Below are 25577 nucleotides of genomic sequence, written 5' to 3'. Positions count from 1 at the left end.
TTGGCTGGATAGGAATGGGTGAATAGTGTACGAATCTGAGCAACTACAGAGAAGGGCTCAAACCAATGACACCTCTCACAAAACTGTCTTTGAACCATTGAAAGCAGTTATCCAGCCAGCGTGGTGGGGACCAGCGTGAAACCACTGCACACTGATCTGCAAACTGAATTTCCAGTGTCATCCCCTATACTCTGGCACTGACAGTGTCTGATTTCTATCAAGGCAATTTTGAATCATTCAGTGTGAATGGCGTATAAAATTACTGTGTTGACATTGTACAGTAACTTTAGCTACCCTGGCTGTCAGGCCATTCAGGAGCTTCAGTCCTGATAAGTGCATGTGAGTATGAATAGAATCTATAGCCTAAACACAAAGCTACATGGAATTACTTCTCTCATCTCCACACTTTGACGATGATCATTCAGCTATGCACTGGTTAGCAAGTAAATTAACAGGTCCACGTTGAGGGTGATCCTACTCAGCAAACAGCCAATCAGAGCGAAGAGAAGACCCACAAGAGCTCTAAACTCACAGCTGAGAAGAGAGGCTTACAGGACTGTCCTACAAATGTGTATTTCATCAGCATGGGGAAGTACAATACACCCTCAAAAAGTCCTTTTCTAAAAAGCTGGCTAATCAACACACACACACACATATACTAACATGAACACACATGAACACACTGAGCTGAGGACACATGTATCTCAATACATGCTCACCCACATCTCCTCAAAGCTCATTTGTCTGCAAATTGAGTATTATTCTTGAGAAGGGAAAGAGATAATGAGCTGCAGGGTTTAATGGGAATGATTCTTTGTGAGACTCTAATTGTGTCCAGGAAAAGGGCTGGTGATGGAGCTAATGTGTGGTTTAACAGAGCACATCTGACAGGTGACAGGGCATTCATGCCAATGCCACAGGTGAGGAATGAGAGAGTGAGAGTGTGCGAGTGGGCGTTTACCCACCCATGTAAGCTGCTTCCAATTCTAAACAACAAACACTCCCAACTTTCTCTCTCTCTCTCTCTCTCAGAGAGATGAAATGGACGGCTGCCAGTCTGTCAGAACATGCTGTGTGACAGAGACCCAACCAGGATCACACCTGTCCCCCCTCGGGTCATTAGACCCCGACTCCCAAGCTTTGGGACCCCAGCTCTAATGATGACTAATTACTGCTTGCTGTTTGGCCATTAATCAGGCGTGTCCCAAGGCAGTTTTAATGGCATTGATCTGCTTCTCTCGCTGTCATGACTTCCTCTCAGTCGATACCAAAAACAGTCACTCAGCCCATAAGGACGCCTTTAGGGCACACAGGATGCTCCTTATCCCCACGGCAACAACTCAAGAAGCCGTTACAGGCAACAAACTCTTAGGAGCATTAAAATATCCGGCATCACATTCGGAACAGTACTAATCAGGAGTTTCTACAGTGGAGGAGGTGTTGGAGGCTGTGCTGTTCTAGACAACTAACGTCAGCCAACAGCTCTGATCGAAGCTCAAGCAATCTGGCCCCCACCGTTGTACATTCACTCATATTTTGGACAGTATAAAGTTGGACAGAGGAGCCAGTGTCTTTCACGGTGCGTCAAAATACATTTAATTACTACTTTTACTACAGTATTCCAGGTAATATTCCTTACCCTGGTTACATTCTTAATCCAAATAAGCTGTTTACATTCAGCATGATGTAAGACCACTGCTTACATTCCTATATACATGGTAATCACAGTGTCCTGAATTAGCCCTGTACAGGACAGGCATGATTTTTTCTCATAATTATCTCATTTGGGAGATGCTCACTTTTTTTGTTTTTTTTTTCTTAGCACATTTGCAAAATAGCTTGCTGCAGACAACTGTCACCTCATTGCTCCAAAAATATAAGCTTTTTTTTGCAAGCCATTACAGCTAGCTAGTGAGTGAATTAAATATAAGTAAATATAAGAATCCCTGCAAAACACTGATCATGCGCAGACACAAACTCAGAGAAGAAATGTTCCAAATGAGACATTTATATGACTCAATACTCCTTTTAAGAGTGGAATATCTGACTGGATACTGGCATATTTTGGTCGTGCTTTCTAGAATAAGGCATTTATATTACTTATATCAATGTCGGAATACTTCAATATTGCGGTTAACAACGGAATATTAATGTTCATGTAAAAGTAATCGGTGTCTCTCTTATTGAGTCTTGTCACTGAGCGCCCACCCCTCTGGTCCCTCCTGGAGTTTAAGTGTCATCAGTACCTGTCAGCATTTAAATGGCTCACCTCTCTATCCCTCTCCTCCTCCCTCTCTCGCTCTCTCTCTCTCTCTCTCTCTCTCTCTGTCTCCTCTCCCTGTGTTTGTTTTACACGGCAGGCGATTAGCATCTCACTCGTGTCAACCCGTGAATCATTCTAATGGGGAGAAAGTCTGTGCAAATGAGCTCTAATACCAGCCGTCCAGTTAACGATTTTCTGCTAATTACTCCCCCAATGCATGACTGGCTCCCCCGTGTTGAGCGCCCACCACCACCTCCCCCTCCCTGCTGAAACGCGCCGCGAAGGGAGCTAAGAAAGGAGAATTATGTGCTTAAGCCCCTCCCTGTTCTGCCCCCTCCCGACACTAGCTATTAAACTGCAATCAGAGTGTGACAGCCAGGGGCGTGCTCTTTCTCCTACGCTCACGCCCTGCATCTCCAGTCCTTCAACGACATAACTCACAGCCCTCAGCCCCCCAGTCCTCAAGTGCAGACCTGCTTCAGGCACTATGCTCACCACAGGAATGCAAGAGGACCTGATTGGCACAGTTCAATAAAAAGCCAGTTGATGTAAGCAAAACTAAAACTAATGCAAAACTAAAATATACCTCTTGGTCGTTGCGGTCCTGCAGTACAGAGGATGTGCTCAGTGCCCCTCTCACACTCACCTGCACCAGGAACCATGAAATGAGCACCGACACCCAGGGATTCCCGCTACGTGAGGTCCTCTTGGCTGGCGACAGCACTTTGCCTGCAGGGGGAGACAGAGAAGCGGAAGGAGATTCACAGCCGTGCCATTCACAGTGAATGCACTGACAGATAGACTACCTGCTTTCACTTAACCTTGCTACACCAAGTAGGCCTTTTAATTCAAACTGGAGTGACAGCTGCGAAATGAGGGGGAGAGAGAGGGAAGAAAACAGAAAGACACAACAGAGTCAGAGAGGAGGAACAGGGAATGGTAAAATGAAGAGGAAGACAGTCCAGGAGAGATGACCCTTTGGACTCAATGGATCGATGGGGGGGCTGTTGGCAGCACTTTTGCCAGACTGGACCATCCATCACTCAGCAGGCAGAGGGTACAGAGCCAAGGTCGGGCAGAGAACGAACATCACAACCGCGCGCTCGTTCCTGACCACCAGTGACCCCAGGCACAGGGGGGCAGAGGTGGCTGCAGAGGATAACAGGGGTTTTTAAATTTGTGGTTGAAATCACCCACTCTGCACAAACTATCAGGTTTTTTTTTTTTTTTTTTTTAGGAATTCTTCATTTAAAGGCAGTGAGTCACTTTATTCTCTCTTTCAGCTTGGCAGATGCACACTCCTACTGAGACACGCTGAGTCTAGACTGGAAGAAGAAAGGGAGGGGATAAGCAGAGGAGAGGAGGAGAGGAGGACAGAAGGGAGGGGAGAGGAGGGCTGAACTAAGGGGAAAAAAAAAAGGAGTGAAGACGGGACAGGAGAGAAGGGACGATAACAGAAGAATAAAGGCTGTGATTGGCTCACCAAACAGGTCGTCCCGTGCCAGGGCGTACAGGATACGGGAAGCCCCGATCAGGTTGCTCATGGCGGCTGACAGCGTGGAGGAGTAGACGCCGACCGTCACAAAGGGGTGCCACACGTTAATGTCCCGCAGGAAGCTGTAGTCCCTCCGCAGCAGGAGCCTGAGGAGAGAGGAGGAGAGGGGGGATGGGGACACAGCAGAGAGAGAATGTGACGGCAGACGAAAAACAAAGGAATATGGAAAACGGAAACCACGTTAGGTTCCCCGTAAACACAAAACAGCAACCGAGAGAGGGAGGATCCTAGCTGAGGTCCACTGGATCGCTGCCCATCAGTAACCAAAGCCACCAAAGGCACCTTGAAATCAGACGTAAGCTTTTAAACGCTGACGAACACGAGACGAGCCCAACAGCGAAGTGAGACAAAGCGAAAACATTAATGCAATTAGCATCCCAGTGGGGTGGCTTTTCTGACTATAACTCCCGAGAGAGGCGGTGTACAGGTCTGCTGAGAGCCTTTAGTGCAGACAGCCACACTACACAGCACACAAAGGCAGCCAAAGCCCTACTGTTGTGTATGACAGTTTCACCCTGAAAGAGGTACTCAACACAAAGCCTGGGAGTAACCCATTACACTGGGGAAACCCCAATGTCCCACACAGAACTCGCCTCTCTTGGCATGTGCGTCCACCCAGAGATATTCAGAGAGTATTCAGCATGCAGTAGAATGTTTTCATCCAAACTCTTTTCCCTTATTTGCACAGCAAGAAAAAAAAATTCTGCCAGTGCTGGGAACTGCTAATGTCTTGTAACGTTTGGTGATTCACCTTCTCAGAACATCAGTTGCGTCAGTAAACCAATTAGAGTTAAGTGACGTCTATTTAGGGTCCTTAAAGTACGTGCTGACATATATAGGACTGAGTAAAACAACTTCACCTGTTTTCATTTATGTCAAACCTTGTGGTTATTTACTTATTGCCAATTCTGTCGCCTACTGGTCTTCCCCAAATTACATGTTCAACATACTTTCACTTTCTTTGAGGATAAACTCTCCTCCTCCCCTTTCTCTTGCTTCCTTTCCCTCTCCCTCTCTCTCTCTCCATCTTATTCTGGTCCTCCCCCCACCATTGTCATGCACAAATCCACATACACTCATACTACCTGCACCCTGCTGACATCATTTCTACTGCTGTGAACAGGTGTGTGAGTGTGCGTGCGTGTATGTGTGTGTGATTACGAGCCTCTGCAGAGGTGTGACTGATTAAATATGTGTGTGCGTGCGCGAATGTGTCCAGGTTCGTTTCTTTCCTCTGAGTAGGAGTAACGAGTTGGCCGTCTTCTCCAAGGTCAAAGGTGACAGAAGCCCTGGACTGCTGCCGGTGTCATTAGAGAGGAGCGTTTGTCTCAGTGAGTGAGGTCACTGTCTCCAGCTCTCCTTCCCTGCCTCTCACAGACACAGCCCTTCCAGACACACGGCTTTTTCTTTGTAAGAGGCAATTTGCTTATTGATCGCAGCTTTTGAAATGGCAGGGACACACTGAGTGCATTAGGCACAGGGAGGAAAAAGGGGGGGGGGGTACAGAGAGAGAGAGAGAGAGAGAGAGGAGGGGGGGAGAGAGGGGAGAAAATGTGTGTGCAGGTTTGACAGAGAGAGAAGAGAGAGAGGGAGAAAATGTGTGTATAAGGGAACAAAAAAGAGAAAGGGGGAGAGAGAGAGAAAGTGTCTGTATGCATGTGAGAGATGGAGAAAGTGTGTGTGTGTGTGTGTGTGTGTGTGTGTGGTGTGTGTGTGTGTGTGTGGTGTGTGTGTGTGTGTGTGTGAGTGTGTGAGAGAGAGAGAGAGAGAGAGAGAGAGAGAGAGAGAGAGAGAGAGAGAGAGAGAGAGAGAGAGAGAGCTTGGCTCACATTGCGTAAGGCAGGGGCCATTAATAAGTTATACGCTCTGTCATTTTTTACTTTATTTGTTTGGATCAGGCAGCCTCCCCACCATCCCACCCCATACACACCACACCACCCCACACACTTTTCACTGATATCTTTGTCCAGGAAGCAAAATAAATAAAGGAGTCTAACTGTTCCGCGCAGCACGGAGCCTGCTGGGAGAGACCGAGCCATTACCCCAAATGCGGTCAAGGTCCAATGGTCAGAGAGAGATGGAGCACTGCACCCCATGGGACTGGGGCAGATACAATGATCACGACCGTGACCATGACCATGACTATCAACAAAGGCAGACTAGCGAGCACTACAACCCTCCCGCTTCACCTCACCGTAGGAGCCATAAAAATGAGAGGCTGATCTGTCTGGCTCAGAATGCCTCTCTCCTTCAGTCTCCCACTCTCATAATTGAGACTCCAATCACGTTTCTTTCAGGTTGAGCAAGTTTAATAGTTATCATCACAGACCTATTAAGTATTGTTTGGTCGATACAATGATCTGAACACACAATAATTCCACACAAAAACAGAGGAAGAGAAGCAACGAGGTTTTTAACCAGTGGCTTTGAGATGAGTTAGCGCTCACTGAGCACTGGGAAGGGCGTGTATACGCTTTCCTTGAATGCCAAAGCCAAGCGTCTTCCAGAACATTCCTCATTTTCAAGGTGTAAAGAAGTGAATAAGGGGAATATTTTAACCACTTTGGACTTAATGGTAAATCATCCATATTTTAAAATCCAAGAACTCAAAATGTTATGATTTCCCATCTTAGTGAAGGATGAGAAGAATAAAGAGGGGAAACTTAACTGGAGACGTGTGGATGGAGGCACACTAAGCATGGAGCTCTGAGAGCTGGGGGACCCAGAGGAGAGAGGAGCTCTGAGAGCTGGGGGACTCTGAGGAGAGAGGAGCTCTGAGAGCTGGGGGACTCTGAGGAGAGAGGAGCACTGAGAGCTGGGGGACCCAGAGGAGAGAGGAGCTCTGAGAGCTGGGGGACTCTGAGGAGAGAGGAGCTCTGAGAGCTGGGGGACTCTGAGGAGAGAGGAGCACTGAGAGCTGGGGGACCCAGAGGAGAGAGGAGCTCTGAGAGCTGGGGGACCCAGAGGAGAGAGGAGCACTGAGAGCTGGGGGACCCAGAGGAGAGAGGAGCACTGAGAGCTGGGGGACCCAGAGGACAGAGGAGCTCTGAGAGCTGGGGGACCCAGAGGAGAGAGGAGCTCTGAGAGCTGGGGGACCCAGAGGAGAGAGGAGCACTGAGAGCTGGGGGACCCAGAGGACAGAGGAGCTCTGAGAGCTGGGGGACCCAGAGGACAGAGGAGCTCTGAGAGCTGGGGGACTCTGAGGAGAGAGGAGCACGAGGAGCTGGGGGACTCTGAGGAGAGAGGAGCACGGAGAGCTGGGGGACTCTGAGGAGAGAGGAGCACGGAGAGAGGGAGGAACTCAGAGAGGGAGGAGCACTGAGAGAGGGCGGAGCACTGAGAGCTGGAGGACTCAGAGGAGAGAGGAGCACTGAGAGCTGGGGGACTCAGATGAGAGAGGAGCACTGAGAGAGGGAGGAACTCAGAGAGGGAGGAGCACTGAGAGAGGGAGGAACTCAGAGAGGGAGGAGCACTGAGAGCTGGGGGACTCAGATGAGAGAGGAGCACTGAGAGAGGGAGGAGCTCTGAGAGAGGGAGGACTCTGAGGAGAAAGGAGCACTGAAAGAGGGAGGGGCTCTGAGGGGAGAGGAGCACTGAGAGCTGGAGGACTCTGAGGAGAGAGGAGCTCTGAGAGAGGGAGGAGCTCTGAGAGAGGGGGGCACAGTGAAAGGGAAGCACAGAGGGAGAAGGTTGGAGCAGTGTGAAAGAAATGTGCAGCTATTTATAAGTAGTGCCTAAGGAGAAGGAGCAGGTGGATGTGTAGGTGAGGTGTGTGTGTGTATGTGGGTGGGTGTGTTGCAGTTGTGGTTATTAATCCCCCTGATGGCTGGCAGGGAGCAGAATAAATCTGAGTGCGTTTGACATTTTCAACCGCTGCCCTGGAAAACAAAGACCTCATAAAAGGCATGACAGCGCAGTGTAATGGGAGGGCTGGTAGCACCGGCAGGAGAGAAATAAGAGACTGAACAACAGAGATGGGACTGCAGGACTGCAGCAAGTCGACTTCACGCGCATGCACACACACACACACACACACACACACACACACACACACACACACACACAGACGCGCACACACACACGCACACGCACGCACACGCACACACACGCACGCACACGCACGCACACACGCATGCACAACAGAGACAGGGACATTCTGATGTCCACCTGGACTGCTCTCACTTAAACACTCTTGAATTCTCATTTTTTATATGCTTTGATCAGATGGACAAATGAATAAATCCTGTTATAAATCATCCTTTTACTTTTAGTCAGGCTTCTGTAGAAGCTTTTAAGAAGATCAATACATAAACAGAGAGAAGTTAAAACCAAGCACAGTGACACAGCAAACTTTCCCCTTTGTCAGCACTGGGTGAGGTCATATCCCACGGTGTGAATGCCATGATAATTATTAAATTACATCTGTCACAAACAGCAATGCCAAAGGCAACTGTTAAGCCTGAATATCCGACTTCATAATTATTTACACAAATTATATAAGCCCAAATAAATTGCTAACATTTTGTGGGACATGACTAACGGCCCCAAAATGTCACCTGGTGTGATTTAATGGCTTTATGGGATTTAAGAAACATGGGAAAACATCTGCACAACCTGGAGTAAGGCTTAAGTGAAAATTATGACTACTGAATGTGACTGCCAGCAGTAACTACATTACGATATCATCTCTCATGTGTGTTGCAATGTGTTTACGAGTCCAAATTTTCCATACAGTTGTGGAATTTCGAAAAAAAAAAAAAAAAAGCCTATGTGACATAATGTGACAATCCATGTGGGGAACATTATGGCACATTCTTATCCATTTACATACATGTATACATGTACTGTACATTTATGAAAGCAGCAAGATCAGAAACATTGTTGAAAACAATGTAATAGGGTGATCTATGAAATGCCTTGGGATGGAAATACACATCAACCCACAGTAACCTGCTTTACTAACTGGTTGCCTTGCCACAGTTGGGCCACCACTGCTGGTCTCATTGCAGTCAGTGTGGAGCAGGCAATATGCGTTAGCCTGGCTAAATCACCGGGTATTATGAACCTTTGTTTTGCTTTTCTTTTCCTCCGATGTCAAATTCCTCTTGTTTGGAAAATAATGCCCCAATTTATTTCCAGGAAATGAATACAGAAGCGCAAATGGAGAGGGCAGCGCGCCGCACGATCCGCACGCCGCGGGCCCAGATGCATTTGCACAGATCGCCCATTACGGCCAATTTCGTTCCATAAATGTTTGGCGAAGCCGCTGCAGCGCAATCGCGCATGCCTCAAATGCGCGCTAACACTCAAGTCACATTAAACGAGCCGGGAGACAGCAGCGGCAGCGAGGAGGGGGAGGGCCTGGTACAGTAAACACGCTGCTTTACAAAACGCTGTCCGCATGTGTGCGGCATTACTGAGGAGAGAGCCAGCTGGGATGCTGGATACGGTGCGCACCGCTCGCCGACACCCGCGCCGCTCTGATTGCGCCGACACGTCCGCTTGCGGCTCACGTATCATTTTACCCACATTACTCTTCAAGAACACAAAAATAAAAAGGTCTTTCTTTCAAAAAAAACAAACAAACAAACAAAAAAACACACTGGTGCTTTGAAATAAGGAGGCACGTTTAGACAAAGTGGGTTGTACAAGGGCTTGGATTTGCAACCCAAGCTGAACATAAGCGTTTTCGAGTTTTAAACACGGTTGCTTAAAGTCAGGCACACTGTAACTGAATGTCACTAGCTGCTCATTGGAAGCTGGTCGCATTTTCATCAGAATAAAAAGGACGATTATTGACCGTCACAACAGTAGCCGTTGTAGTGACACTTACATTTAATATTAGCACCAAAAATATTAATAGTTTATTTTGGGCCAAGAAATGATCAGGGTCTCACACATCTGAACTGGCATAATATGCAGGGAAACAATGAAGCTGAGAAAAAAGACAGTGCTTCCTTCTTTGAGCTCACAGGAGCTTCACTAACACCATGCTTGCAGTTACACCAAAAACATTTTTTGCACTTATCAGGTTCTTCCATCTCTATTCCAGCCTGTGCATTATTATTTTAAATGCCACTGATTAGTTACATGTATTTTATCAGTGGCGTGCTCGATAAAAGAAAAAGGCTTCCTCTGAAAGTGATTCCAAAGATAGAAATTATTGCTGTTGTCTGGGGTCATTTTCATTGTTTTTGTTGTTGTGTAACCAGCTTCATTCATATGAACTTCAGCACTTTACTTAGTACAATCACTGTAATTGACAATAATAATAACTATTTGGCATATGTATTCATTAACTGATTTTTTCATACTGGTGCCCTGATTTTGAGCATCTTAAGCCATAATGGCAAGTCACACACAGTGCGCATATTGTATGAGCTTGTCACAGGTATCGAACAACAAGCAAAAAAACTCGAGTGATGGAGCATCGCTACGCTACACTCAGTGACAGGAGACACATTTATCATTCTCACTGTGACCGACGCTGCAGAGTCTGGGTTAGGGGACAGTTAGGAATATTTCAGCTTGTTGATTTGGGCTATGTGAGGCAGGGCAGTGGGGGCAGCCCCTGTCCTTGACATGGAGGTTGGGGGGCGGTGTGGGGTGTGGGGGGTTACTGTGGGTGATAGCTGCATCCCCCTTCCATCCCTCACACTAAACCTCTAATGCAGATCATCGATCGCAGCGCCGCCCAGAAATGAGCTCCAGGAAGAAAGCTAAATAAAAAGGACTAAAAAGCATGATAAATGGAAATGACTTTTTGGTGGGGGAGGGGGGGTAGGAGGGGGGGAGCAGGGGGTATGCTGAATGAGGGAATTAAAACAAGTTTGAAGGCCTGAAATTTCATTCATTTTTTCATCTCTGTGTTTGTCATTTGAATGAGCTCCAGCAGCACAATCACAAAAATCACCAAGCTTTTATGAGAGCCAGGACTGCCTCAAGGAATAGACCTCAACTCTCAACCAGCAGAACCCTGCAGAACTCAGACGCAGGCCCACAGAACCAGACTGAACTTTGACCTGTGGTGAAAAACCCATGAATCCTCATTGAAGCTACCAGGAGTAGGAGGAAAGGCCACAACTGATTGCAGTGAAGATGGAAAATAGCTGTCATGGACAGGAAGGGTTGATTGGGGGGGGGGGGGGGGGGGGGGGTGTTAGTTGTCAAAAGTAACAGTTGTGTCTGTGTGAGGACACTGAGTTGGGCTGTTTACCCACCTCACACACTGATGGCAAGCAGAAGCCAGGCCACAGTACACTTCATGCCAGCTTCCTCATCTTGTGCCCTGAACACTATGGGTCTCCTGAAAAAGAATGCGCACTTTCTGAAGCACTTGTCAGACTCCATCTCACTTCCTCTTGAACCAGAAGTTGGTCCAGAATCAGCACAATGGACCCAGAAAGGTTTGAGCAAAACTGTCACCATCAGAAGAGCTTCTACAGGGTCACTGGAAAGCAAGAACGCTTGTCACTTCAAAACTTCTCCCACATAACTGACAAGTACTTCTAAATGCATGGCTTAATCAAGATGGCTCTTGGTATGATACTGCCCATGCCCGAGCCTCTGGGCCTGTCTGCTTCCATCCAACTCACCGATTTTTCTCTTCCCAACTCACCATCAACCAAGCACCAACTGCAGTGCACTCTCTCCCAGTTCTGTCAAAGATCACCAGTCAGTACCCTTTTGAGAGGTAGTCATGTGACACTTAACTCCTTCACGCCCAGAAACAACCACCCCCCCAGCCATATCAATGGGAAAACACTGACACACCCTTCTCAAATCACTTTTTAGTGATTTAGTGATTTTAGCGACTTTTACGGTTACACACTCAGGCTGTGGCCAGAGCTGAAAAAAGACAGACCAGGCCTTAAAAAACACACAGTATGCACAACCTGTACACACTACAGAAGGCATGACTGCTTCTAGCACAAAATAGGAAATTAAAATTGTAACATGAAAAGGGGAAGAGAATAAGAGGATAAGAAAATGTTGATCTGAGAGGAGAAGTGGGGAGACACACACACACACACACACACACGCACACACACACACACACACACACACACAAAGACAAGCTCACATATTTAACTTAAGTGCTCCCTGGGGCTGTGGCTGCTGCTGAGGATTATTAAATGGGATCAATAGCTCACAAGCCCAGTGGAGATCTCCCCCTCTCCCTGCTCCCTCCCTCCTCCCTGTCTCCCTCCCTCCCTCCCGTCCCCCTTCATTCTTCCAGTGACGCCAGGAGAGCTGGCTGCTTCACTCTCAAACGACATGTGCACACGTGTGCAATAAGAGCAAAAACCCAGAGTTTTGTAACCCACAGTTAACACACACAGACACAGATGCAAGAGCATGCACAGGCACACATGCAGACAGATGCACGCGTACACACGCACACATGCACATACACACATACGCACACACACGCACACACAGGGTACAGGATAGAGGGGGCTGAACAACATTGAAACTTAACCAGGGGAACCAGGAACAGCCCAGACTGGTGGATCCCACTGGACCCTCCACACCGCTGCTCCCAATTTGGACCCAGTTCACTTCGCCTGGGTACCTCAGAAGAAAAAGAGCGTGGGGGGGGGGCAGGGTAGAGGGAGCGTTCACTGTGTTCAAGAGATAGCGAGAGAACAGAGAAAAAACAGAGAATAACAGAGGAACTAGACCTGCATTCTGTGGTGGGCCGATAGCAACTAAACAGAGGGATGAGAGAGAAAGAGAGAAAGGGTGGGGACAGCAGAGGGATGGAAAAAATGAGGGAGGGAGAGAGGAAACAGGGGACAGAAACAGGGATGAGAGAAAGGAGTTGGGGGGGTGTGTAGAATGTTGGACTTGTTGCCTCACAATGTCTGGCGTCACTTCAACCCCCCTGGAGTGTGAACCAGCAACAGAGAGAGAGGGAGAAAGAGAGAGGAGGAGAGCTCACATACACAAGGCTGTATGTTGGAGATAGCAGAACAAAGGAGGGATGGGAGATTATAATTAATATAATTATCCACACAGTAATTAATACATAAGCTCCACAAGCATGTGGGAATTTATCGGCGGGTCACTGGTGTGCAGAGCGCCCACACACACACACACACACACACACACACACACACACACACCTCCCTCTCTCAACTGGAGAAGCAGAAGGGCAGAAGGAGGAAGGGAAAGGGAAGGAGAGTGACAGAGGGATAGGCAGTATTGGATTTTAATCTGGTGGTGAAAGGCTGTGAGAGACTGGGAGAGGTTGGCACAGTAGGCTATCCGTCTCTACTGCAGCCTTGACAGGGGGTTAATGGGCTTCTTATCTCCCATTGAGCATCATCACTGCACAAAGGGACTCCAGCAGACCCCCTTCCCCAAGCTCCTTAACCCAAACTCCCATCCTCTGGGCCTTCTGGGGAGCATCTGTAGACTGACTTACTTCCACAGACACGCCACCCCATTTCACAGACACCCACCCCCCCCGGTCCACTTCCATAGGTTCCTTGGCCCGCCATTCCTAACACACCATCCCACTTCCACAGACTATCCTGCCTGCTTCCACAGCCTGGGAGAGGTGATATCAATCTAACTTTACAGCTACTGCACTTAAAAGAGGTGAGATTGTGGCACAACGGTTAGGCAACTTGACTAAGTTGACTCTGTTGACGGAGTCTGACATAAGGCACTGTTGTACCCTTTGTGCACCGTATCTCAGCTTAATTACATGAGTAATTCATACTGAATAAAATGTAAAAATACCAGCTGTGCCACAGAAATGGCTACTGACAACTGTGAATATCGTGGTTAAGGAGTTGAACTTGTAAAGGATGCGGGTTTAAACACCAGACGGAACAGTGCAATTGCACCCTTAAGCAAAGCGCTTAACCTGAATTGTCTCAGTAAATACACAGCCTCACAAATGACTAACATGTCAAATAATGTGCAAGTCACTCTGAATAAGGATGTCTGTTAAGAAAGTATGTAATGTAATGACTTCTCATCCCCAGACACAGAGGTGATAAATTCACCGTCATGTCCTGTGTATATTTATGAGCTTGAGGTATTCGCCATTAACTTGAGTTTTCTTGAGCAGCAATAAGTGAAAGATGCATAGAGATCATGTACACTGAAAAGCAAACCAGACTTGTTCAGCTTGAACTCACCCTGTTTTACACATCTGACTTGTGAGGGCAGAAGGGATTTATCTCTTGTGTGCAAGGTACCTTCTACTAAAAATATCCCAGGGGTCCAAATGCTGATTGGCTACTTCCAGAAAAAGTTTAAATTAATTTCACGCTCGAGATAGACATGCAGTTTAAAAGACACCAGTAATTATTTTTACGAGTACAGCCCTACGTGGCCTTTAAACTGGCTCGGCCACTACAGTACAACTTCTAAACATCAGAGGGAGCAGTGGCTAAATGTTTGGTGCAATGTGTGACTGCCATCTAGTGGGGGGAAAACCCTGAATTAAAAAAAAAAAAGATCAGTTTGCAAATCAGTATTGTAAAAGTTGTTTCCCAAGCCAACATCAAACATAGCATTGCAGATGTTCTCACACCTCCTGATGATAGTCATACCTGTAGGAAATCAATCTGGACCCAAAGGATAAATTTTAAAGTCTATGGGTCAGAAAGCACATAGATTTGTTCAAACCTCTCACTGACAGTCACTGTCACATACAGGACTAACAGGACAGAAAGAGTAAGTAACAGAGAGTGGTTTTTTCCTACCAGACGGGATTGTATTGTTCCTGATTTTGAACTGACTTATGGGACTGGAAAGACAGCTGGCGTTTAACCATTTCAATGTCTGTGGAAAAATAATCTAGTTTCCATTAACAGATCTCAGTCTTGTGAGCTTTTTTTCCTAAGCCAGAAGGCATTTTTTTTCCATGGTACAGCACTAAAGTGTTGTGACACTGCAGAAATGGGTTTTCTGATGTTTTGGAAAATTGGTGTCCATTTTGTCATTTTTTTTAACATTCATGTTGGCTTGCAACCTGTGAATTCAATGTTGCTGAAGCAGGTTTAGATGAGAACCAAAAGCATTTACAACCACAATGCTTCAGGGCCTGGGAAGTCTCCCATGTGACAGGCTGTCAATCACCCACCAGCTCACTTCCCCTTCTCTCTGCGCAAGCTGCACACTGTGACACCTGGCAAAGCGGCCCGAGAGAATACCAATCTCAGTTTCATACACCTTCCTCATTCCTCTCATCTGGGCAGTTCCCCTACTGACACAGAAGTGCTTTTGTGGTTCTTCTTCAAAAACATGATCTTCTGTGGCCATTAACTCCCCTCCCCCACAAGTCTACAAAGGTGACCATGAAAAGTTTTGCAATAAAACTAAACTGAGAAGTGGTATCAGTTCACAACAGAATGCAGGGAAGGAAAGAGTCATTTTCACAACAAATATACTACTAAGGAAGTAAAAACATAGAACACAACAGAAGGCAATTATAAGGAGACCTCCTTATAGCTGAACATTCTAGGGCAGCTTTCACCAAATTGGATGACATGCACACACGCACGCACACATATAAACACACACACACATACATACACACACACGCATACACAAAGCTTAAATCTTGAGCAGTCATGTGAGGAGCGAGTGATGCCTGGAAGGCAGGGCAGAGTAGGGGTGGAGGGGCTGTGGTTTCACACACTGTAGTCACAACACTGACAGACACAAACAGCCACATTGCAACATGAAATAGTTTCCTCTGGCAAAATGCCTCCTTCAATCAAGGCAAGGCCACTGTGATTACACACATGCTGGGGAGTTCACAAGTCAGAGAACACACCATATTCACACAGACTGTGAATGGCTGTGACTTCCTGTCAGAGACAGAGACAGACAACTGACAGGATGTACAGATTTCTACTGGACAACTGTAAAACTTTTTAGGTAATTTAAATGCTTTGGCAGAAGCAGATAGAGACAAGGCGGTGAGTCTTGCGGAAAAAAAAAGAAATCTGAACACACCAGAGGGATGTAATGATTATTTAAAAATTAAATTAGTAAAAGCACATGTCTCTCTGGTAATGACTGTTATGTCAAAGAATGAAAAGAAGCATACAAGAAGACCATTACACTAATATGGTTTATAAAATAAACTCAAGAGAAATTCAAACCTGGTACAGACTGATAAAAAACCCCATAGTGACTTAACAATAATCCATACTCAAACTCCAGAAAATTTCTCATCATCTGAATCCCTGATTATCCCTGTTCATGCTTCACAGCAGAAAACCGTGAGGGTCAAATATCCAGTAGGCCAATTCAGATTACCATTTCAAAATTGGGCAATCAAATATAACAGAATTAAGCATTAACAATATTATTTAATAGGTTATGTTTTAATAATAATCCACTCTTGGATTACTAGAACACCCTGTGGTACCAAGAGTAGGACAGCCCCATGTCACAAAACAAAATTCAAATGAAACAAACTCCACACAACATCACCTACTGGAAGACAAACAGTCCTCATCAAACCTTAGCTTTATCTGGCTTTAAAAGAGTCAACATTGTGACAGAATACCTGAAAATGTAGATAAGACACAAAAAACTAATGACCTTAAAACAGAGGTTGAAGAATCACAGCTGAGCCTGGCCAACACAGGCATCTACAAGAAGTGGAGACAGACCTGTCTTCTCTGTCTCTCCCTAATTCGCTAATGTGGACTGAGTCACGAGAGGGAAACTTTCGGCTCTACTGAAATTTTACAAACAGAATTCTCCCTGGAGGGAAGAGTTATGCCAAAGTAACAGTGAAATACAGGGTCTCTACCAGGCTGAAGGACACCTGGACCCCCTGTTAGCTTGCCTCTTTATCTCTGTCACATGTAAAACGATAACCATCAATCACCAGTGAACTTTGGCTTTATACACAAATACTACCCACTTTAATTTAACGCAGTCATTGTGAATGACGGAAAAGAGACAGACAGACTGACCTTTCGCAAGAGCAGGCCACCAGCAGACTGAGCAGGTTGTAGATGATGAAGGTGAAGATGACTGCTGTGATGGTGCCACGGGGGATGGAGTAGCTGGGGCTCCTCAGGTCTCCTGTGACACGGTGACCCAGGACAGGTTTAAACTTCAGTCAAAACCATCATCATCCTAGATAAGCTCTCTTTTGCCCCTACAACCCCCAATCACATACCCCCCCCATACTACACTCACACATACCTGACATGTTGGACCCAGCCATGATCCCCGTGCAGCCATTAAACATGACCGCGAAGACCGTGGCAAAGGTCATCTTGATACCTGTAGTGTAGTCCACTGTGTAGCCCTCTAAAGGAAAGGAGAGTAACCATGAGAACAGCCACAGACCCTAACTCACTGCCGCATGGAGCAGGGGGATGGTGACAACTTCACTTCTCATTTGTTCAAGATAAGGCTTGATTGTCGTGATACTATAACACTCCCACCATTAAATACTTTACATAATTACCATTTTATTATAACATAAGGCCCTGGAACGCTGCACACAAAACGTGCACTCAAATAATGTATGAACCATGCTCAGGCCGGAAAAAGACTCCTGTGCAAAAGGGCCTCGCATAATGTAGGTGGCAGACAGCATGCCGTTTCAGCTGTGAAGGTCAGTGCTGTTCGGAGCCTGTCAGCATGTGGAGCCCATCAATTACAATACATAGATGTAATTTACCTATATGTTCAACACAATTAATGTACCAACAGTATGTAAAACGTATGACATTAGTGTAACAGGTTTCAGGCAGGAGTGAATAATAAATAGAGGTCTGAGTTACGGTGACTAACTGCCTAATCCGCTGGTTTAGTTCCATGCTGCAATATGTGTAAATCCTTCAGTCGTGCTCATTTGCTGTTCAGCAGTAAATGTCAGTAGATTTATGGAGGGGGCCTGGATTATTAGAGCAACATAATCAATTATGTTCTTCGAGTAAAAGGGGAAAAAACAACAACTGAGTGCCTTTTTAAGTGACAAAATTTTGTCTGATGTTGCTTTCTGTCCACATTCAAGCAAATGTCCTTGTCTGGTCCAATAAAATCCACAATGAGGGGAAAAAAGCTCAGAATGTAATAACATGTAATAACATCGCAAGCTGTACAATACAAGTGGGTGCCGCTTAAAACCTCAACCTCCAGCCTCCCTCCAATATCCTCCCTCCTCCTGAGCCAGAACCCCCCCCCCCCCCACTACACCCCAGCCCACCCCTGTCCAGCACTAACCCCCCAGGTTTTCCAGCAGCGTTTCCAGCTTGAAACCAGTGAAGTTGGCACTGATGGGGCCTGAGGAGTTGGCTGGGAGTGGGGGCAGTACCACTGTCCTTGGCTTTACGGCGAAGAAGCTGATGAAGATGGTGCCCAGTACCACTATGACAATGAGGAAGATGAGGAAGGTGGCCTTGGCGTAAATATGGGCGCCCACAAGGCAGACCAGCAGGCACAGCAGCAATATGACCGTTCCGTAGAGCAGAGACCACCAGTACCCTGCCGGCAGGACCTGCTGGGAGTTCAATATGGCTGTGGTCCTGTCTGGGGTTGGAGGGGGGGGTGTGGAAATGCAGAAAAATCAGCAGGTTGGACAGACACACATATCAAATCAAACACTCAACTGATTGAATAAATTCACATAAAAAATACATTCTCTATCCTAAATTTTAATAAATATAAAAGTGCTACCAAGTTGCTATTCTGGTTTCTCCAGTACATTGTTGCTTTTGGTTCTCTAAACAACATGAATAATGCAAATTACCCTCTGGAATGCCAAAGGTGGCGACAACAGCTTCGACCAACCCCAGCACGTAGAGGGCACTCCCACACACATTGGCGAAGAAGAACATGATGCCAATGCTGCCCCCAAACTCAGGTCCAAGGGCTCGGCTGATCATGTCTGGGGTGGGAGGAGTTAAGGCTGGAGTAGTTGGAGATTGGCCAGTTTCACAGACACCGTGCAGTCAATGACTCACGAGTCTCAACATGCCTCAAAGTAAGAAATGAAAGTAGACTGTTTTAACTTCCTCAAACATGTAGTTGTACTGATTGTCTGAGAGGTGTAAGTTCACAAGCTGTCTTCATGCAATTATACATACTATATATCGGAAAACTTCCAATAAACGCCGAGGCGTTTATTTGCTTTAATTACTTAACTTTACCAACGTTTATTGGAGACTCTGCGATAATAAAAGACCTGCGTTTATTTCACCTCAAGCCCTCAGGCTTCCGCAAGTTATCGGTAGCTGAACTGACCAGGAAAACTCACCATGTTTTTTTTTTCCCCCCAAGTAGCCTACTTAACAAACATTATACAGCGCTTTTTGGTAGCAACTCAAACAGGAATCACTAATAAAATAAGTTAAACATTGTCATTGCAGCCTATGATGGGAGAGCACAGTCTATAAGAATATCAGTATCACTGTGAATTTAGGCTACCATGATCCGAAAGACAGCTTGTTTTGTTCGTTTATGTTTAATCTAATTTGTGAACAGACGAACAGGCATAAGGCAAATTGAATTCACTAAAACAAACTTATTTAGCCTAAAGGAAAAAATTTATTTGTTTGTGTTATTTCGTTTTTTAGACACAAAAAATAAATATAATTTTCCCTGGCATTTACTTGAGGCAGGCGTTTCTTTCCCTGAAAGGGCTGCGCATACCGGCGATTATAAGAGGCCTGCGATTATTGGAGACTCAGCTATTATTGGAAGTTTTACAGTATACTCTCACATATTATGTTTACACAATATGCTGACAGCATCCATCAACCTCTGTGGCTACAGAAACGTCATCCCTGACAGTCCTAGACTGCTCCCCTATGCAATAACCACCCTGACCCCATTCACTCCCAACAATGGAGTCCTGTCACTGACACAGTACCATACAGCCCTCTGTCTCAGCAGATTACGCACGTGTCTCTGTGGTAAATGAATCAGTGTCTGACTCTGTGAAGAACAGAACAGCACAGACTCATCACTTCATTCAAAACGCAGTGTCGTTTATGGCGAAGTGTTGTGCTTTACAGACTTCTGCATTTAGTGGGCGTTTAGTGCCTACCTTCATCAGACCATTCACCCAGACCCCAAACCTCAAATGGAAGAGGGGCCAGCTGATTTTCCATTGTATACAAATGGTAGTGAGAGGATTATGAAAGAGGTAGTTGAGGGTATCAGAAGACAGGGAGGGTTGAGGCAGCACTGAGAAGGGTGAAGGGTAGGATAGAAGAGAAGCAGACAGGAAAGAGGACAGAAAGAAAGACAGGACAGAAAGTGGGACACAGTTTACCGGACAGTTGAGAGAGACAGAAGGCAAAGAGCGGCAACAGAGGGAAAGAATCACAGACAGACATTCAAGGATACAGTAGGCTCCACCGGCATCCAGCGCCCCATTGGTGGAGATGGCACAGACAGAGAGCACAGTCATGCTGATGATGAAATATGCCACCAGGAACATGGCAATGGCCTGGTACAGCCCAGCTTGGCCCACCACAAACCCTGTAGGTGCACACACACAACACTGCATTCTCACTCAGGAACCACAACCCACAATGCAATACACTTCCCGGAGCTATAGTTTTAACACAAGAATTTTTAGAAAATGCAGGACGTAGCCAAATGTATCACAAAGCATTTCAACTTCCTGCTATTTTTTAAGACACCAGTACAGATATTGGCATAATATGCAGTACATTCAAGCGATTATTTACTATACTGTGAAACAGTTGTTGCTCGGTTTTCCCCTGTTAAGAAAGAGTATGTCCTTCAATACAGCTACACAACCTCAAAGTATGTCTGCCACATTTTGTCTCCAGGACAAAAAAGAACACCCGCAACAAAACAAAAAAAATCAAACAAACAAACCAAAAAAAAAACATTTCACAAATTTAAAAATGATAAGTAACAACATCACATCTATTAGACGAACACAAGAACAGCCTTATCTGATTTGAAATAACTGGTTTTTGTGGCAGGTCCAGCCTGGTTAGGGTCAAATGATCTACAGGCTTTCAAACAGAAAAAAATAGAAGCTGCTAACTGGTTGGTAAAACTGGAGTCTGAGTCTTTACCCCGCCCAACTGGCGTGCTTGTTTACGCAGAGCAGTTCTAAGACATTTGCTGTTTGCTGACACCTTTCTGCTTTGTACTAAAAAAAGGACATAGCATGCTATGTAACACGTCAGGCAACCATTTCTACAACATGGCCTTTGGGCATATAGCAAGAGTTCCTCTTCCTGCGATGCTGTTAGTCACCTCGCTGCTACTCCACGCTACACAATTTAAACTAACATGATACCTCACCGCACACGCCCAAAAGTAAACTCCCAACAATTAAAAGTCATTTCACTGGAGCAGCTGTCAAACATGAACCAACAGTGTACACTTGTCAGTGAAGAGGAAGATTGGTTTTTTCCCGTTTGTACTGGCTATTTAAAATGAAGCCACTGGTTCTGTTTTAGCATTTCCTGCTCACATTTCATGCTTGCATTAACAATTTTCATGGCATCTGTGACCTCTACGACCTTTGTGGAAAAAAACCTGACTGAAACATCTGACTGACTGAAAGAATTAAGGACAGTGCAGACAATGAGACTGGCCAGAAGGTTGTCTGTTGTTGACCAAAGAACACCTGCAGTTGTCCATGTAGATATAAAGTTCTTATTAGTGACTGTGTCAAAGTTCATGTCCTCATGAATTCTGTTTTTACTGCAGTTAAGCAATATCCAACACACTAAGTAATCTGATTCACAGCCTGCTTCACAGTGCCTGTCATTACCTGAGAGTGGAGATGTCGGCAACACTGCACATTTAATGAAAATCGATAGCATGGGCAGGTGCTTGCATGAAACATGCGCACATGCACACACTCGGTTCAAATCAAATTCAAGCTCATAACAGGTCAGAGCTTATTAGTAGGAATTTCCAGTATATTTCTCAGACCAATCCATAAAATATTTAATACAACCAGTTAACAGAAAAACAAAACAATGAACCCATGCATTAAACCACAAATAAGACACTCCTAACTCACTTTATTTTGCCAAGCTGTCAATGACAAAATGCGGGGATTGACATAAGGTCACCTGCAGCGTGCCCCTTATGTCTTTTGAATGTTATTAGTTTCTTAAATGGGTGCCCTTTTCACAAGATCTGAAAGAGCCTGGAGCATTTGGATGAAACAGCTGACATCTCACGAGACACAGGGCAGGAGAGGTCAGACAAAAACCCAGGCAAAAATAAATAAATAAATAAATCAAATACTTACCATAAACATATAGGTATTGGAAAAATTTTGATTATGATCTGACAGAGAAACAAACGAAATACATAAACTGTCATTTATTTATTGATATGATAATAGACATACAGGCATTTATTACTGTCACTGAAATGGGCCTATGTGCACTCCAGCTCCGGATCATGTGAGAGCGATTAATGTTAACCCCCCGGCTCGAGACTGGTGTTATGACGTGAGGACCCCAGCGGAACGGGGGGGCTTGTACAGTAAGATCTAGGGTATACTTTTTCTTAAATCGATTCGCTAGTTAATAATACACGGGACATATTGTTTCATCATATGCGTATTAGGCTAATATGTATCAAACAGTTAATTCCCAGAAATATGAATTCATTTTGTTTCATTCTATTTGGTCACATTTCCCTTTTCCTTGGAAACATTCAATGCACTGTTCACTTATAACAAACTTCATACAGTCAGTATAACATTAGCTGGATTCACCGGACAATTCCCAGAACAGCAGGTTTACAACACATTTTCACCTTTGCTCTCGTTAGTCCTTCCTGCTGTAAAACTAATCAAATTATACAGACCACAGCCAGCAAGGTACAAAAGCAAAACGTAACACACAGTCGAGAGAGACCGGGGTTTTTTTTGCCACCGTGTGGCTAGCTACATTAACTAGCAAGAACATTTCCGACAAATCTGTGTAGTCCATATATAGTGTTTTAGTGAATGCCGTTTTTTGTCAGTTCACGTAGTTGCAACTTTTTGATATCACTACCTTTTACAGAATCATAACTGATGCTGAATAAAAGGGGAACGCCACTTCCACCTAAGGTGTACTCACCAATTCTTAAGAAGACAACCACACTGAACATTGACAGCAGTGTCGGTATAACAACACCGAAGAAAGTGGAGAGTTTTTGCGGCTGGTTGCTGGCCGTCTTCCGACGAGCCACGGCCGGGGATTGCCCCAGTGGTTCCCCGGCGGGGATGGATCGCTGCTCCGACTCATTGACACTGGTGGAGAGGCGATAATGTAGAAGTGGGGTTCGCTCCGTCATGGCGATGCGGTGGCCGTTGCAGCAGCTTCAGCGGTGTTCGGTCAGAGGTCTGTAGTAACTAGCTAGCTAATTCTTTAGTTAACTAAATTAGCTACAAATTCCACCGACAAACACGGAAGCTAAATTAGCTATATGGCTATATTTGCCATTACTATTGCGAAGAGGACTGTGGTTTCCCGTGGCGTGACATCGCTTTGGTCAAGTGCAACAGCAAAGTGGGAAAACAATCTGAGAATCTACTCAGTATTATTCAGTACACCTAACTTTGCAGGCAGGGGGTACTGACGACACTACAGTTATGCCGCAGCACCGATGCGCCAAAGTTGACAGCCAGGTTTTAAATATAGGTATTTAGTCCTCTGTGGTTCCTTAACTTCAAGTTCCCGTGCTGGTCGTACGCTTCTCGTTAATGGTTAAGTCAGCGACCTGGAATGATCATGTGATGTCTTTGGAAGTTTGTTGCCGAGCCCGGTCATATGATCCAACTCTGCTGTCCAATCAGATACAGCCTTTTCTTAAACTTCATCCGCTATCCTACCGGTGTGCCCGGTGCGAGCTGTCAAAACCGCTTGATTAATTACATTTTAGCGTAATAAAATTAACTTCCGCATCCACCTAACTTTTCCAGTGTTGATCAGCATACACTGTGAAAACGGAAGAGTGTTAAGTCCAGCATGTGATGTAAAAAAGACAGCCGAGAAGAAATATAAAATAATGTTTTAATATCATTGTCGGAGAGATTTAGTATATCAAATATGTTGGATTTAGAATAGCCTACGGTGCAAAGTAGAATTTTAAATGCATATACAAAGTGCAAATACTGTATTGTGAGTGGCATAACTGAAAGGAAAATTCTGTTACAATAAAACTAATGATGATGAAAGATGATGACTAGCTATGCCTTTTAAAATGATGGCTAATGACTTTCCAGTTTCATTTGAAACAAGGAAATGCCAAAGCACCAAGATACACAGTGAAATAAAATCTGCTGCGACCGTTTTCTGGAGGTAATATTTTACAGTCCTTCAGCGCTCTCTCTTCAGCCATCTCCCTCTCTGCCATAATATTCCAAACTCTGAGAAAGCTCTACTTTCCCCCAATCATGTTATCATATGTGCTGTACTACAAAACCAATCAGTTTTACTTTGTATCAAGGCCCTCTGGGAAAAGTACCCTGTGTAACATTGTTTACCAGGGAAAAGGTGATGATAAAATTATTTGAACCAATGTCCTCCTGGCTCCAGTCCTCTGGGCTACGGCCCTGCATGGTTGCATGGTGTCTCAGCCTCACCATGTCCTGGCATTTGCATCAGTCCACTGTTGTAGTCGACGCAAGGAAATCAACACTAACAGCCTTGAAAATTCCAATTTATCATGGCTGTCAAAGGTTGTACAAAGTTTTCCTCCGAGTAAATGTCTCCTTTCAGTTGTCTTGTTTCATGGCAGGAGGACATGAATACGTATATGACTGTACTTCTAAACACAGAAATACAAGATTCTGTCCAATCCCGTCCCCCTTGACCTTATTTACAGCTGGTATTTCCTGTTTTCTCTGTGCCACCTTCCTTTGCAATACGTGTCTGCATGTCTTGTCTTTCTGAGCCATCACCTGCAGGGGGCTCTATTTCCTCATTTGTGGGGCGGGTCGCTGTAGTGGTGGTGATGAGGGTCATACCAGGAGACTGGGACTCCATGGGACCTCTCTGTCTTAATGGATAGGGTTAGAGGTCAAGGGTTACAAGTCAGCTCTCCCCCTGACACCGGTCCCTCAGTTCTAGCACAAACCACTCCAGCTTGCCTCTGAGCAGCCTGCCGTACTGCAAGAGGACCTGGCCCAAGTCTTGTGTGTCCTGTGTGTGACAGGTCAAGTCCAGGCCCTCCTCTTTACCCTGTGGACCGACAGAACCACACTCTTATCAGAAATAGCCTCCCCTCTGGTTGTTAACATTTGGCCTTTTGCACTCATATTTTACATAAGGCTTATGATTGATTATGTTCCTGTCAGTCACACATGCCTTTCTGCAAGTGCCGGCAAAGGCAGAAAAGGCCACGGTTTTAATCTACAAGTGTTTGTGTTTTAATTCACTTCAGTAAAAATGCCACACCGTGAAATCAGATTCCTATCTGATGGTGATTAGTAGGACAGTACATCAAACTAATTACCCCTCTTGGAGTCTGGTATGACATCGCTAACAGTTTATTACCCAGAACTATACCAGTGACACCCTCTGTGCCTGCTATTTGAGAAGTCTATCCATGTTTGTCTGCCAGTTTCCTCCAAACAGATGACTTTTAAATATGTCACTATATAAGTTAGTATCACCAACCTGGCTTTTAAAAGTCTTGGGCTGCCTTTTCCTGCCCCTCCAGTGTCTCGTGCGATCCCTAATAAAGTAATATGGACATTTTTTTACTCATTAAGAAGCAGTCAACAGTAGTAATAAGAAGATCACATTTTATGATTTCTTG

The 25577-nt window shown here is 45.4% G+C and overlaps 1 protein-coding gene across 1 annotated transcript in view; it reads right to left on the bottom strand.

Annotated features, from left to right (window-relative positions):
* Positions 1 to 23502, bottom strand: part of zgc:153039 (uncharacterized protein LOC767698 homolog) — a 33186-nt gene extending 9684 nt beyond the window's left edge. The window contains exons 1-8 of the mRNA XM_036536657.1: positions 22892 to 23502; positions 20166 to 20300; positions 18565 to 18702; positions 18039 to 18344; positions 17010 to 17117; positions 16775 to 16886; positions 3747 to 3904; positions 2910 to 2992 (exon numbers count right to left, since the gene is read on the bottom strand). Coding sequence (XP_036392550.1) covers positions 2910 to 2992; positions 3747 to 3904; positions 16775 to 16886; positions 17010 to 17117; positions 18039 to 18344; positions 18565 to 18702; positions 20166 to 20300; positions 22892 to 23108 — 1257 coding nt within the window. The 5' untranslated portion in view covers positions 23109 to 23502. The remainder of the gene's footprint in view (positions 1 to 2909; positions 2993 to 3746; positions 3905 to 16774; positions 16887 to 17009; positions 17118 to 18038; positions 18345 to 18564; positions 18703 to 20165; positions 20301 to 22891) is intronic.
* Between the last annotated feature and the right edge of the window lie 2075 nt (positions 23503 to 25577).

The sequence above is a fragment of the Megalops cyprinoides genome, chromosome 9, assembly GCF_013368585.1.
Source record: "Megalops cyprinoides isolate fMegCyp1 chromosome 9, fMegCyp1.pri, whole genome shotgun sequence".
Lineage (NCBI taxonomy): Eukaryota > Metazoa > Chordata > Actinopteri > Elopiformes > Megalopidae > Megalops > Megalops cyprinoides.
The sequence above is the reverse complement of the archived record's forward strand: the minus strand, read 5'-3'. Positions and strand labels throughout refer to the sequence as shown.